At 36.0% G+C, this 15,407-nt stretch overlaps 1 protein-coding gene across 1 annotated transcript; it reads right to left on the reverse strand.

Moving 5' to 3' along the window:
* Positions 1-7,394: 7,394 nt before the first annotated feature.
* EGY3 (ethylene-dependent gravitropism-deficient and yellow-green-like 3) lies at positions 7,395-12,773 on the reverse strand. Its single transcript, XM_010275309.3, has 6 exons — positions 11,756-12,773; positions 11,253-11,450; positions 10,671-10,895; positions 9,317-9,555; positions 8,131-8,285; positions 7,395-7,898 (listed from the first exon to the last, which is right to left on the reverse strand). Exons 1-6 carry the CDS (start codon positions 12,308-12,310, stop codon positions 7,501-7,503), a joined length of 1,770 nt encoding a protein of 589 aa, XP_010273611.1. The 5' UTR covers positions 12,311-12,773; the 3' UTR covers positions 7,395-7,500.
* Between the last annotated feature and the right edge of the window lie 2,634 nt (positions 12,774-15,407).

Below are 15,407 nucleotides of genomic sequence, written 5' to 3' on the forward strand. Positions count from 1 at the left end.
GATTTAAAATCATGACAGCACTATTAGGGGTTGTTCTATAACATGAATGTTTTTGTTTTTATTTGTTTTTAAAATAATTAAATTAGTAAAGAACAAAAACATGTTCTTGAATTATGTTTTTCTTATCAAAAGGAAAAATAAGTTGGTTTTGTTTTCAAAAACAGTAAATGTTTCTTGAACCAATAAAGTATTAGTTTTTAAAACAAAAACAAGTTTTTTAGTATAGAAATCACATGATTTATGGAGCATGAAGTTGAATAATCAGATAAAAACATGTTTTTGAAACCAGATTAAAAAAATATGTTTTTTGTTTCAATTTTGAAAAAACAAAACAAACGCACAACCAAAAACATGTTTTTCTTGTGTTTTTGTTTTGAAAAACAGTTTGTCTTCAAACCAAATTATTTTGATTTGTTTTTGGAATAAACAACAAGAAAAACAATTCGCGTTGTAGAACACCCCCTTAGAGTTATAGTTTGTCTTCAATTTATTGATAGAACAAAATGTGACTCATCCAAAGGCACCGCATAAACATCTGAACTCTTCTGGTTAAAGGCCCATAAGCATGTACAAGTTTCCTCAGAATCTGAATTATCAATATCATAGTTTCTTGGAGATCAGGAAGTGTGTACTGACGATGCACCACAAGAGTCATCGATGCCCATCCTTCTCGAAGACCAAAGACATCAATCTTCGTCTTAGTTGTAGAAACTGTTGGAGATTATGCAAGGTTCAAAGTATCGACACATATTGGCCCATATCGGCCGATACGTATCATTCCAGAACCCCTCTGATATGCCCCTACAGTGGGTGTATCAGGGATTTGACCGGTTCAGGGGGTGGAGGAGACCTAAACCGGCCCCCTGAACCGGTTGCAAAAAAAATAAAAAAAAGTACAAAAATGCAGTATTGATACGCCCCTACCAGCGTATCCAGCATATCAATATTTTGAACCTTGAGATTATGAAATTAAGTTCTAATGAGTGTTTGATTGATTAATCACATGATTGAGTACACTTACACATACAGTTTGAAAATTATTTTCAAAATTCCTATCAAACCTTTTATCTTTTTCAAATCTTGTTTGAGATTGAAAATTACAAAACTTGTATTGAATTTTTTAAGAGCCTATTTACATTTCTTGAAACACGCTACCACATAATGACAAATGAAGCTGTTTTTATACAATTGGAGGGAATTACAAGGAAGTTAAGAGATTAGAAGTAAAGCCATAAGCATCGTAAAAACAGATAAAAGCAAGGTTACTATCATTTATATGAGGGCTCAAAAGAAGCAGCTCTGTGATGTCCCATGCTCGCCAGTCTATCCATATGGCTCAACACAGGCACATATCTGATGTTGAGCTTAATGCAACATTTGATGTCCATGCAGATTTTGATGAAGTTGTTGATGTTTCACGAGGACTCCATCTTTCCACATAGGCAGCTGATAATAAAACTTGAATCACCTTCAATGACTAGTTTATGATGAGGAAACTTGCAACAATTTCATGGGCCTTAATGGTCGCCCAAGCTCCAGTTTCATTTATTGAACACTCTCCTATATCTCTGCAACTATACCATAAAGCTTGGCCTAATTCATCTCTTATAATAGCTCCTAACGCACTTTTTCCATTTATCTTCCGAGATGCATCAAAGTTGATTTTAGTTCCTCATTAAGTGGTTTCATCCAGCCCACTGATAGGTTTACCTTTTCCTTTTTCCCATGTTTGTTCATGCAGGAGATGTTGTAAATTCAAATAGATCAATTCTTACTTTTTCCCGTTGTTATTCTTAAAGATTTTCTCATTTCTCCTCTTCCATATATTCCAAAGGGTAAGTAAACCTTACCTTTTCGATCCTAAGGTTTTGAGTGTTATTATCTGTTCGAATTCTATTCCACCATTCAAACAAGTTTTCATTTGGGATTGGAAGGAGGCCGGTATCCCCCAAGGTTTCCCAAATAAGACTCGAATCTCGACAATAGAGGAAGAGGTGTTCAACATCTTTGTCCTAGCCACAGAATGGACATTCACCATCAGTTCTTAGAGTCTAGTTCCTTAGCCATGCTTTTGTTAAAATTTTCCTTTTTAAGCACAGGTAAAGGAAGAAAATAACCTTTTGAGGACAATTCAATTTCCAAATATTTCCTAGACCCCCATAGGAATTTGTGTGATCCCAATCGCCTTCCAATAGTCTATAGGTAGTCTTTAACGACTATTTACCTTTGGGATCAGGTTTCCAAATCATGGAATCACAATCATTCCTAACTGGGATGGGGATAGCTCTAATTTTTTCCCATAAATTTTGGGGGAGAATCTCTATTAATTTTTCTTTATCCCACATCATATCATCCTTGATAAATTCACACACCTTTTGATTTTGGATATTCTGGCTTGAGTCCCTAGTATTTTGTAAAGGGGAATTTCCCACCCACATATCGTTCTAGAAATAAATAGACTCGCCATTATCCATTTTTCATCCAATTCCCTACTTAAGGGTATCTCTAATTTCAAGAATGTCTCTCCAAGCTCAAGAAATGTTCTTTTTTTAGTTGATAAGCCAGAAATTATCATTTTTTATATATTTATTTTTTATTATTTGGTTGAGTCAAAATTTTCCAACCTAATTTTGCCAAACTTGCAAAATTTACCCACTGAAGCTTTTTCAAACCCGAGTCCCATTCAACTTGGACTTGCAAAGAATGTCCCATTTAATTAAATTTATGCTTTTCTTTTCCTTGCCTTCCCATACAAAGCTTCTTTGCTTCCTTTCCAAATTCTCCGCCATAATTTTGGGGAGCTTAAAAGACCTCATTAAAAACTGAGGCATCATTGAAATAGAGGCTTTTTTTTTCCATCCCACAAGCTTCTTATTAACATTGTCTTCTACTTTCCTGATTGTTTCTTTGGTTACTCTACCCTCAATGAGAGGGGCCCCCAAGTAGGTTTTTTTCTTCTTATCTATTGGGATTTTTATGACTCTAGACAATACTTTCTTATCCTTTTATGAATGTTTTTGGAGAAGAAAATGGTGGATAGGGCTGTTCATAAGAATGCCCAACCCGACCAAACCAATCAACCCAGACCGACCCAATCTGAGTCGGCCGGGTTTTCATCCATACTGGTCGGTTTCGGGTTGGGCACAGACCTAGAGATCTACTAGTTTGGTAGTTCCTACTTCCTAGTTTGAGTAGTTTCCTAATTCCTACTAATCTTCTACTTCTAGACTTCTACTAGAACTAGAACTCTAGAAGGCCCATTAGGCAATTACAATTAGAATTCAATTAGGTGTCATTTTTTAGTTTTTTACCTAGATTAGAATTTAGAAGGTTTCTAATTTTTTATTTTATTGACCACTTTTGTCTTCTCTTAAAATCTTCTATTCTCTAACTTGGTTGGTCCGCCCCCCTCATTCCCTCAAGCTCAACTGTTCAAGTCTCAACTTCAGTCATTCAAAGGTTAGTATTTATTTTTTTTTTAATTTAATGCATGTTACAAGTTGATATATTTTATTTGTGTTTTGTTTAAGTTTAAGCTTTGAAACAAATCCAGTTAATGATGATATATTTGCACAAAAAACTTCAGTTTTGTATGAAAAACTTAATCTATTTAAAACTTTAAGTATATATTTCGGTTTTAATTTAAATATATTTTATATTTAAAACTATTAAATAAAGATATTTCAGTTTTACATAAAAACCGAAATATCTGAAAAATTTTATATCTAAAAAAATATATATTCTGAAATATATGAGATATATATTTCCAGAAAATATATATTCCAAATTTCCAATATATTTTATTTGTACGTATATTTTTGTTTATATATATATATATATATATTAAATACATATTTCAGTTTTAAATATATTTCCAGAAAATATCTTAAAAAATAAAAACTTCAGTTTTCAGTTTTTATGAAAAACCTAATCTATTTAAATATATATTTCGGTTTTAATTTAAATATATTTTATATTTAAAACTATTAAATAATGATATTTCAGTTTTAAATAAAAACCGAAATATCTGAAAAAATTTATATCTAAAAAATATATATTCTGAAATATATGAAATATATATTCCAATTTTCCAATATATTTTATTTGTATGTATATTTTTGTTAAAATACATATTTCAGTTTTATTCGGCTTTGTACAGGGGCAAAACCGAAACCGACCCAAACCAACCCAACCCGACTCAAACCGACCAAGTTGGTTTGGCCTATCAGTGGATTGGTTTCGGTTCCCACCTTAGGTAACCCGACCAGGTCGGGTCGGTTGGGAAAATACCACTAAACCGACCCAACCCGACCCGTGAACACCCCTAACGGTGGATTTGCTAAAATTTGGTTTTTGACCAAATGCCCCAACATATCTCTCAATGATTTCCTTGATTCTTAATGCATTATCTATATTTGCCTTTGCAAACACAATACAGTCAATAGAAAATTATAGAATTTGTATCGTTGGCCCTCCTCTTGAAGGTTTAAATTCAAGGATTTCTTTATCTTTTTGGTCCCGCTTACTAAAGAGCTTACATAGTGCTTCACTGCAAAACACAAATATATACGGGGATAATGGGTCTCCCTGTCTAATTCCTCTAGTGGGTTTTGATGAGGGGTAATTTGAACCGACCTACCACACCCAAACACGTGGAAGCGACTTGCTAACTGGACGATGACTCGGCACTTCCTGCCATCTCAACAAGCTTGGTCAACTCGGGTACCTCGGGCACCTTGGCTAAGACCGAGGTCCAAGCAGCTCGTGATGGCCCGACTTGCCGAGGTGACACATAGCCAACTTCTAGAAGCTAGCCAGCTATCTCCGATCTCTCCAGAATCATGGTGCACATCTACGAGCCTTATCCTCATCCCGCACGGATCGGGCGGACTCGATAAGCCTTAACAATTGGCACGAAGTCCACCTCCTGGCGTAGAAAGGATTCCTAGTAGCATGGACTGAAGATCTCGTAGGTGTTTCGTGAGACCTACGGCATCTCACCTATATAAGGACACCAACCCCAACGTTACAAGGTACGTGCGATTTACTACTCAATAGCATACTAGCATACAAGCTTTCAGCTCGCACAACCAAGCACTAACTTAAGCATTAGAGTGCCCACATCGGGTAAGCCACCTCGGGCTCTCTAAACATTGTTTTCTTGCTGTTCGAATGGCCAGCTAAGCAACCGACATCCGAGCTGCCCTCCAACTAAGAGCATTCAGATCACGCACCATGAGGTTTCAAGGTCCACTAATGAGGCAGTTTAAAGATACACTTCATTCCTACTTTTGCAAAACTGCAAAAACCATTATAAATAATAAGATAAGGGCCTTGAGTCCAATTAGAAGCCCATAATTTTTGGGCTGGGCAGTGAATCAGAATTCAAAATTTAGAAACCTCGTCAGCTGATCAGGCTACTGATTGATTGGATTGAGTTTGTATAATTGTTACTGTTCAAAAAAAAAACAAAGAAAAGAAAGTTTGTGTAATCTATTATATATATATTAAAGGAAGGTCATCAGGCTAGAGTCCTCCCCCTTCAGACATGTGGCATCCTATTAATTCAAGGTAGTTTCACTCCTAAACATTCTCAATAGACAGCTATTTATTAGCTTAGCACATGTTTATCCATAGTCAATTAAATACAAATGGTGGGATCCATTAAAAAATTACCACAAACCCACGTTTGTTTTTAAATGATCTTTTTTCAATAAGAAAATACTTTATTAACTACAAACTTGATTAAACTTTTAGGAAACAACCTAATTTAACTTTTAAAAATAAATAACTCAAAATATATTTATTAGATAAATGATAAATACCAAATAAAATGGATTATTGTTTATGAATAAGATCTCATTTAATATCTTAAATCAAATTAAAAAAAATAAATTAATAGTGGATTTCAAACAAAATAGGTCAGAATAAATTATCAATTACAAAGATGAAAGACCTATATTAATTTTTTTAATTTAATTTTTTATAACTAAATAGTAAACTTCAAACTAAATTATACACACATTTAGTTGCCCCGTACTTAATACAGGTCATTCTCTAGTTGTTAATAACAGTAAGCCACTGTCACAAACTCATAAAATTGGAACCGAATTAAGTTGAGGTAGAACCCCCAACTCCTTGCGAATTACGAATATACTCGTGTCTCCCACATTTGAGTCCATATATATGAGCCAGAGTCCAGAGACTATGAAATTATGGAATTTGATTAATTGGGGGTCTTTCGTATAACTGGACTTGGGGATCAGTTAGGCCCATCGCGTGATCCAAGGTTATAGCCCACAGCCACATGATCATGATCTAAACTTGTTTATCTACCCTGCCTTGATTCAAATTGCACCAATCAAGATGCCGCCTTTCTTGCCGAGTCTCTTTTGATGATCCTTCCTGCTTCCCCCCTCCCATTGTTCTCTCTCATGTATTATTCTGGGTTTTCTCAACTCACACATGACACAAAAATCTGGTAAAGTTTGATCTGGTTGATTTGAATCCTACTAGTGTAATTCAGCATTTTTATCATTTATGTAGGGATCTAACTCTCCATCTCTCAAATCCCCGGGATGTCCAAGTTCAGCTTAATTCACGTCGGCATTCTAGCCATGTTCCTAGTGTGACGCAAGTTCCTTTTGCAAGAATTTTTGTGGACGGGCATTTTTTGAATCTGGCTTTGCAGGTTTTGGTGTGGCAATTGTGGACAGTGGGGTAATAGATGCTGTGCTGCTCGGGTCATCTCTCCTCGTTCTGCTATTTTCTCTGAGATTACAGCAGTTTTGGAAGGTCTCCGGCTTGCGAAGATGGTTGGCCTTTCTGCGATTGCAATCTTCTCCGACGACTGTAAGAGCCTAGTAGATGGGATCAAGAGGAAGCCTTCTTTGCTTCCCTTCCAGCTGAATGGGATGCTCCAAGACATCAGGATATCAGGAGGACTTCCCGTCTTTTTGATTGTTGCTCACAGATTAGCTCGTCCGTCCTGCCCTTCTAGAGGAGTGTGGATTGGCTCCCCTCCCTCTTTCCTTTCTAGTTGGCTAAATGCTTTGTATGGAAGTGTAAATTCAACTTTTTAAGCAGCTTCGACGAATGTTGATACTTCAATTACCAAAAAAACTCACACATGACACAACCAAGATGCAACCATCAAACCCATATTCAGACTTTTCCCTGACTGATTTGAAGTTTTGACATAAAGCTAAACTTAGACCTAGGTCCAGATTTGATTATCGATCTCCCCCTTGCACTAGAGATAACCCACCCTATTGGGTAAGGTAATCAGGACTCGGGAGAAAGGAACTGTGTATTTATGTCCTGAATTAAGAACTTGTCTTCAAACAACGTTTTAGTTTTTAGTTTTTTAATGGAAGAATAGGAGTGGAATTCAATTCACAATAAAGCCGCTTACTGAGGCAAAGTTTTGGCATTGTTAATTCTTCGAGATCGAGACTACAGTTTCTTTAGGAAGAAGTAGAACAGCTATAACTTTTACTCCTACAATTCAATAGTATACAAGGTACAAGGCAAATACAGATTTACAAATCCCCCCCTGAAAAATGGTGGGTTAAGGAATGAAATGGAGAAGGTGCCTCCACCATTGGGGAAAAGAGTAAGAAAACAGATGATGGCTAGGACAAATCCCCACGCGTACCTCTCGTCTCCCAGGGGAGTGATCTCATCCTTGGCAGGTATCTCTTCTCCGCCTCGGAAGAAGGTTGCAAACAAGCCCCACGCCAAGCAGAGTACACTTCCACCGAGTCCACCAATTCCAAGCAGAAGTGATGTCCCAAAAGACAGAAGAGTCGTAATGTTCCTTCCAAACAAAGCTTGAGCAATGCGACCTCCTTCAAGTCTCCCACAAGGCAATAGGTTCAAAGACGTCACCACAATTCCTGCACAGTTTGGTATAGCAGATTCATTTACTAAAATACCAAAAATCCTCATCATATCACTTCTAAGTCTTATCTTCATTGGTGAGCACTTCTACCAAATTACACAGGAAGAGAGCAACTGATATGGCGCAACAAGAAATCCATTGATCAAATGATTATGATGGGTGGCCCATTTGTCCTGTCACTCCGTGAACCCTGAGGTAACTGGAACAAAGTATCCTAAGAAACTTACCTAGAAGTCCAGCAAAAGCAAGAGGGTCAACAGGGACACCAACCCCTTCTACTGCATACGGAAAAACATTCCCAAGATCATCCGCATAAGGTCCAATTACAAATTGGATGAAAGAAAGCAAAGGGTTATTGTAGAAGAACTGTGGCCTTATATACCTGCATAGCAAACAAGGAGTGTTTAAGAAAGTTATGCAGGTCTTGGATTTAGATTTTGAAAATGTAGTTAGAATACCCAGAGATTCAACCTATGTCTCAGCCTATTTATTAAGTCAATTTAGGCTATGTTTGTTTCTATGTAAAATATGGAATTTTTTTCAGTCTGAAACATTTGAGCTATACTTTTGACTCTTCAATGAAAATTTTGTTTTCCTCACAATTTACATAAAAAAAAAGTTAGAAAGGAGAAGAAAACAAAGTTTTTATTGTTAAATGGTTGGAAATTTAGTTAAAATATTTCATTTTGAAAAAAATTTACATCCATTTTACAGAGAAGCATGTGCAAAATGGCAGATCCAAATTTGATTATAAACAGATCAAATCCGGATCACCTTAATTGATTGGTTCAAATTTGAATTAAAATAAAGGGATGCCATTTGCAGCCTTACTTGGGGAAGTCATCTGCCATATTGAATATGGATCCACCCCAATCCAATCAGAATCATAATATTTAAACACTAAAGAGTCACAGGTCGAAGTCTCATAGAAGTTAATTTCAAGCCATTTTAATTATCATATACAAAATCAAATTCATCTTTACTTTACTTTATTAATAACATAACATATAATGTTCTAACCAATTTAGTTTGATTTAGTAACCACATTCAATATTTGAACCCAATCTACACCTGGTGGATAAAATTTTATTAGTATTCCAATATTAACTAATCAAATTTGGATCTAGAAATATCCAATTTTTTTGGAGCCCCATTCCCAAGTCAACAGTTATATGAAATGTGTCATCTTTAATAGAAAGAAATACGACAGCCTATACATATTACATGTATTCTACGAATAAATTTTATGTTTTCCCCTTAAAATAATGACGATTTCTACTCAATTCATGATTTTTTCCAAGACACACAAGTATCACAGCCATCTGAGTAAATGCCAGACTTGTAGTTAACGATTTCAGCTTAGGTAGATTACTTAGCAATAACAGAATAAACTGCTTGAAGAGCAAAACTTACAGAGCATTGTCACCTCCATTAAAGCTTCCATCAACCACAAAAGCTGCAACTGCAAGTGCTAGTGACATCAAATATGCACTACCTGTGCGTGCAACAGGAATATCAAAAAGAGCTTTCTTATTAAGCAGTAGGGATTCATAGTTATTTATCACCCCTAAGCATCCTGTCCAGTTAGATGGAATGAGAAAAGATGGACTAAGCTTGACACCATAGCGAGCTGCTGTTACTCTTGTTACAATCTGCAAAATAAATAAATAAAAAGTTAATAAGACCAGCAAAATGCTGAAAAAATTATATAAACAGACGGATTCATATAACCCTGGGCCTTAACTCTTGGTTTTTGTGATGGTAAAATTTAACATGATCCAAATCGGAAAATCCAGCACAATGATAACACGGCATAAAAATTCTTTTTCTAATAGAATTGGGACCAAAGAAATGGATTTTCAACTGAACCACAATGCAGCATAAGACACAAAAAAACTTAATGCATATAATTTAAAAAGAAAAGAAAATAATTTTACTATCATTAGAGCTTATCTTCATATCAGATTAAGAGCCATCTAACTTTGTTCAGTGGCAACAAAGCAGATGGATCAGTTATAGTCAAATTTCTAGACATGCCATCAAGGAGGTTGACTCCTGCACAAAGATGGTTGAAAAGAAATTCTTCTACAGCATCCCACACAAACTAGTATCTAACCTCTCCTCCAGTGCATAATGATGGAAATACATTCTTAATATAAGGCATATTCTAGAATAAAAACCATTGCAAATTGCCCAATTATGACGATGAGATTTAAAATCTGCAAAATATCATTTGCCAATCCTGTGATGATCGTCTGTAAGGTTATTGATAAGGCTCTAGTTGACATGAGCACATACATGGTTCAGTTTCTTTTTCTTGTAGCAGACCCAGAGCTCTCACACAGAGATTACAGGTAATGCAGAAAACAGACTACCAGTGAAATCATTCAAAAGATTGCATTTTGCATGCAGGGTAGGTTTCAAAGAGATGAAATTAAATTTAAAAAAAAAAATACTACCCCCTCCAAGTACATTAGCATTAATCCTGATTCCATGACTTGTAATTTTATGAAACTAAGAGCTACCATTATGTGCATACATGGGGGGTTAGTCCTATATCCAGTCCATCTTCCCAAGACCCCGTCTAGCCACGACAAGCATTGGGTAACAGCCTTCTAATCCCTCCATCAGGACTTGAGTTTGGGCTTTAACATGAATTCTTCAGAAAATTAATGGTGGAAAACTTAAACAAGTTACCTCATATATAGAAAATAAGGGGCAGCAACAGAATTGCAATAGGTTTGATAGAGAAGAAAATGGGACATACCTCAGAAACTCCCAAAATGGAAAGGAAGCCAGAAAATAGAGGCACTACATCAGCCAGGTAGTCATCAATTGTGGCATCAGGCTTGAGGAAGAAGCCACTCATCAAAGCTATTGTCCCAAAAGTTGCAACACATAAGACTACTGCACTGACATAACCCCAGGGAGTGCTCAGCTTGGTAGACTCAAATTGGAGATCTATTTCTGTTTTTGGCTGCACCACACAAACCTGAAAGATGACATGTTCCTGCTTCAATACCCATTGTCAATGACAAGCATCTTATAAACAGCTCTTCTTTGAAACCAAGAAACATTATTTTCTATCTTTCAAAGATTTTGCACCAACCAAGAGGTGATTCAGCAAATTTATGCATAGACATGCTGAAATCTGTTATCACGCCAGGGAGATAAGAAAGTCTAGCCCAGAGTAAGTGAAAGAAATAACTATATGGTATATAGTTCGATATTTTAGAATCCTCAACAAATTAATAATGAGTTCGAGCGCAACTACTTTCAACCTTGAAATTCAAAGCCACCAATGCCTCCGAAGAATAAATTCTTACTCACTTTCCTCAAATTTATCTACCTGCTTTGTTATGTCATCCTTTTTCTCCTCTATCAACCATAGAACGACTTCCCTGCCAGAAGCATCAGAAAGCTTTTTCTCCAATTTGGGTACGACTTCTTCAATGGGTCTCCTCAAATTCCCAATAAAAATCCCGCCATCACCAAATCTCCGAACATCAGTGGCAAAGAATGTATCATACCCGAAACAGCTCTTTAACTGCCACACAAAAAAATAATAATAAATAATAGTTTAAGAGCAACAAATGATCGTTCCTTTTTTTTTATTCTCTTCATAGTCGATTCACATGAAACATAAAAGAGTAAAAGTGTAATACAATTCACATAAGATGATACATTCCTATATCTAGTTGACATTCAATTTCTATTTTAATTAGAGATTTAGGAAATTTATTAGAACAACGAATGGTGTGACTTGAGATCTCCTAACCAATTTCTCTATTTCCATTTATTCTTAACATAAAATAGCAAACTTCATGCAATGTAAAACTAAGACGAACAAACCTTGTTAAGATCGAGCGCTTTGAAAGATTCCTCTGCTTTCTCCAACCTCTCTTTCTCTTTGGTCAAACTATCACGGGCTACTCTGTTAAAGAATCCCACAATTGGGTTCGTACTGGTTTCTCTATCAAGCTCCTTGAGCTTCCGATCAGCTCTCTTCTTCTCTAGTTTTATTGCGGCTTCGATCGAAGGGTTTCCCATGAACTTCTTGAAATCTTCGTCTGTCTTCCAATCCAACTCCTGCTGCTTGGTTATCTCTTCAGAACCCAGTTCCTCTCCTTCACTCAATTGCCCCTGGACAGAAGACTCACTCTTGTCGGTTCCATCGCTGCTAGGTTTCTCTGGAACTATAGCAACAGAAGAGGAGGGCGAAGGGGGCTCGTTCTCTTGTTCTTCTTTGATAGAGAACTTCAGCCGTTTTCCTGAATTGGGTTTGAGAAATAAAGAGGACAGGTGAGTCTTTTGGCCAAATGGATGTTTAGATAGAGAAGAGGCCAATGAAGTAGGGGTTTTGCGGAAATTCCAGATAGAAGAGGACGTGAGAAACAGGGTGGCCATCGAAGAGGATGCAGGAAACACGATGAGGGAGGAAGATTCATGCTGTGGTTCCGAGAAGCGGAAATTTTGATCGGAGAAGAGATGTATCTAGACAGTTGGAGAAATTATTTTTTCTTTTTAGGTGGTGTTATACAAGAATAATTCTTTATTTTCATTTATTTTGCCATATCAGCAAAAATTTGAAACATATTTATTAATTGTATTTTTGTTCTGATAAGTAAAAATAAATTGGTTTTGTTTAGAAAAACCTCTCATGTTTTTTAAATCACCTAGTTAATGGTTTTAAAATAAAAAATAGATCATCAGATTAAAAAAATTTTTTCAAACCAAAAAAATTAAAGAACATGTTTGGTCCAGTTTGCAAAAAAAAAACATGTACAATCAAGAACATATTTTTTATTCAGACTAGACAGCTATAATTTGTTTTTTAGAACTCACAAGTCACGATTAAGAAAAAAAAATCACATTGGGGAACACTCTTAGCAGACCGAGCATATTTGTATTTGCATTATAAACTGATTTGGGATGAAATTGTCCTTTGATGATTTCATCACAGTTCCTAACTTCCTATCCACATAAACATGTGCCTAAGTTTGGATCCATAGTTCTAAGTTTGGATCCGATACCGTTTTCTTAAAAATGGCATCACATCAACGCCTAATTTGAAATTGTTTTCTTAGATATGATGAATTTCATGGGGGAATTGACTACAGTCTACACAGGGGGCGACCCCACCACCGAAAACCCTAATCATTCCACAAGTCCATTCTGAGAAAACTTTTTCTTTTCGCCATTATTGGTAACAAATCCGTGGGCCGAATATCCCAAAAAAATGCTCGGAGTCAGGTAGATCTGCATGTCATAAATCATAATCGGTAACATAGTTTCAGTAAACTGGAGGCAGGAATAGAGAATTGTCCGTCGAAGTTGAAATAGACTTCAAAACTGTTGAAAGTGAGATTATTCTAAGATCGGGTAGTTCTGATACCAAATTCTTGGAATCGATTCCCACCCAGGCTGATTCTAGGATCTAGAAGTTTACCCTACCCAAATCGATTCAATGAATTATTCTTGATTGGCTTTGTTGGAACTAATCTTGGTGGAACCTGTCTTGAGATCGAACTTGTCTTGAAATAAACCCCAAAATATTTTTAGGGATGTAAAAATTTGAATCTAAGCATTCATGGTTACAAAGGTCATGGTCACACTTGACTATTGAATTACTTTAAGTGATTTAATCATTTGCTTTTATGTTAATACCTGAATATGTATAATAAGTAATATAAAAAATAATATTTATAAATTTAAACTATAAATTTTGAACAATATAATGATAGTCTACATATTAATTTATTCAATTTAATCAATAAAAATAATACAAGTTTTAAACTATATATATCATATTTATTGAAAATAAAGTTTTTAAAGAACATATTTTTTTTTCAAGGGTGAGAGTAAAAAAGAATAGGTTCCACGGACAAAACCTGAAACCGGCCCCAAAACCATTAAGGTCAGAATCGACTCTGAAACCAACCTTTATAAAGTTCCAATTCCAAACTGAACCACATGCTCACCCATGGCTTCATACTCAATATATATGTGCCTCAATCCTGCATATGGTCCGCAATCGAAGATAAAAGGGTTTTAGCCCAAGGATACATTACGAAACTGGGGTTTCATTGAATCTAGGGACTTCTATTTTACTAATATTCACGGGGGGAGGGGTAAGAACTTAGGCCTAAAACCTTGGGGTTGCAATTGGCAGGGTTGGTATCTAACCCGCAACCCGTTAATGACCGACTTCAATGAAACTAAATGGGTTGAGTTTCTATCCATCCATCTAACAATTTTAGTTTTGTAAAAATATGGTGTGAATTTTGAAGATCAAAACCACCTATTTATCCGGAGCACATTACAGATTACAAAATATGGTTTGAACTTTTATTCAGGTGTTTTAAGTAGTTACATTACAAATTACGAGCATATAATGGAAATTAATGAGATAATAACTGTTAGACATTAAGTTGGAAAGAATATCAAGAATAGAATAAAAGGAGTGAGAGTAGACCAGAGATGTATTTTCAACCTCTGGTTGAATCGGCCAACTGAACTAGTTGACATTTCCAATGGTTTAATGATTGGGTGATTTCAACCGGCCAATTGGACTTGACATTAACTCTCTTTCAAAGTCGATGATAACAAGACTCCAATCCTCATCTCCACCAGAACAAACACTACAAAGAAAAATGGTTTAAGCCGGCAGTTTTAGAGACCGCCGCTCTGGAGAGAGTTAAAGTGGCGTTTACAAGTTGAGAAGATCGATTTTCAGTCCATTCCTGTTTGGTTTGTGGAAGACCTAGGCGCCAAAAGATAGTGCGTCGAAAAGACAGGAAAAACCCATTTCAGACTAATTTTGGGAAGCTTCAAATGAAATTTTTCGCGTATTCCGTGTTTTATTCTCGCATAGAAAGACACTGAAAGATGCATTGAAAGACGTGCATGTGCCAAACATGCTTCGGGCTGCTCAAAAGCTCAATGTATCTTTTACAAGTCAGAGCTACCAGAATATCTTCCCAAAAATATGCACCAAACGGGCCTATAGCAACTCTACCGCAGTCTTTATAACTTGTACGATGATTTTTTCATTAAACTGGACTTGAGCTGGTCTAAATAACTCACTTGTCAACTTGCATATGAGATGTTAAAAGCCAAATACTCTCACCACGTACTCCTACGTTCTCTTACCTCCCACTATCAACAAAATTTTGTTGCAGGGAAATCGAAGAATAGTTTTGATGAAGAAGGAAAAGATCGATCTCTTTCTCTCTTAAAATCTTCTTCTCAATAGTTGCAGGGGTGAAGGGCATCATCATCATCTTCTCTCATTTTAGGGCATAAATCAGTGAAGGAAGACAGACACAGGTACCTGTGGTTTCAAACTCCCGTTTTAGGGCATATATTCTTACTTGCTTTTTCTTGCTCGGTTTATAGTTTTTGGCTTCACTTGTAATAGCATTTCATATATATATATATATATATATTCTTTTTCCATATTCTGTGATCTGTAATTCTATGTTTGGTTTCATGGGAAGTCGAG

The sequence above is a fragment of the Nelumbo nucifera genome, chromosome 5 (genome assembly GCF_055504915.1).
Source record: "Nelumbo nucifera cultivar China Antique chromosome 5, China Antique-T2T, whole genome shotgun sequence".
Taxonomy (NCBI): domain Eukaryota; kingdom Viridiplantae; phylum Streptophyta; class Magnoliopsida; order Proteales; family Nelumbonaceae; genus Nelumbo; species Nelumbo nucifera.

Excerpts from the sequence above, each read along its gene's own strand:
- EGY3 (XM_010275309.3), bottom strand. The coding sequence starts at position 12,310 with ATGGCCACCCTGTTTCTCACGTCCTCTTCTATCTGGAATTTCCGCAAA. Across the intron at positions 11,451-11,755 it reads AAGCGCTCGATCTTAACAAG|TTAAAGAGCTGTTTCGGGTA; the intron begins GTTTGTTCGTCT and ends TTTGTGTGGCAG. Across the intron at positions 10,896-11,252 it reads AGGATGACATAACAAAGCAG|GTTTGTGTGGTGCAGCCAAA; the intron begins GTAGATAAATTT and ends GTCATCTTTCAG.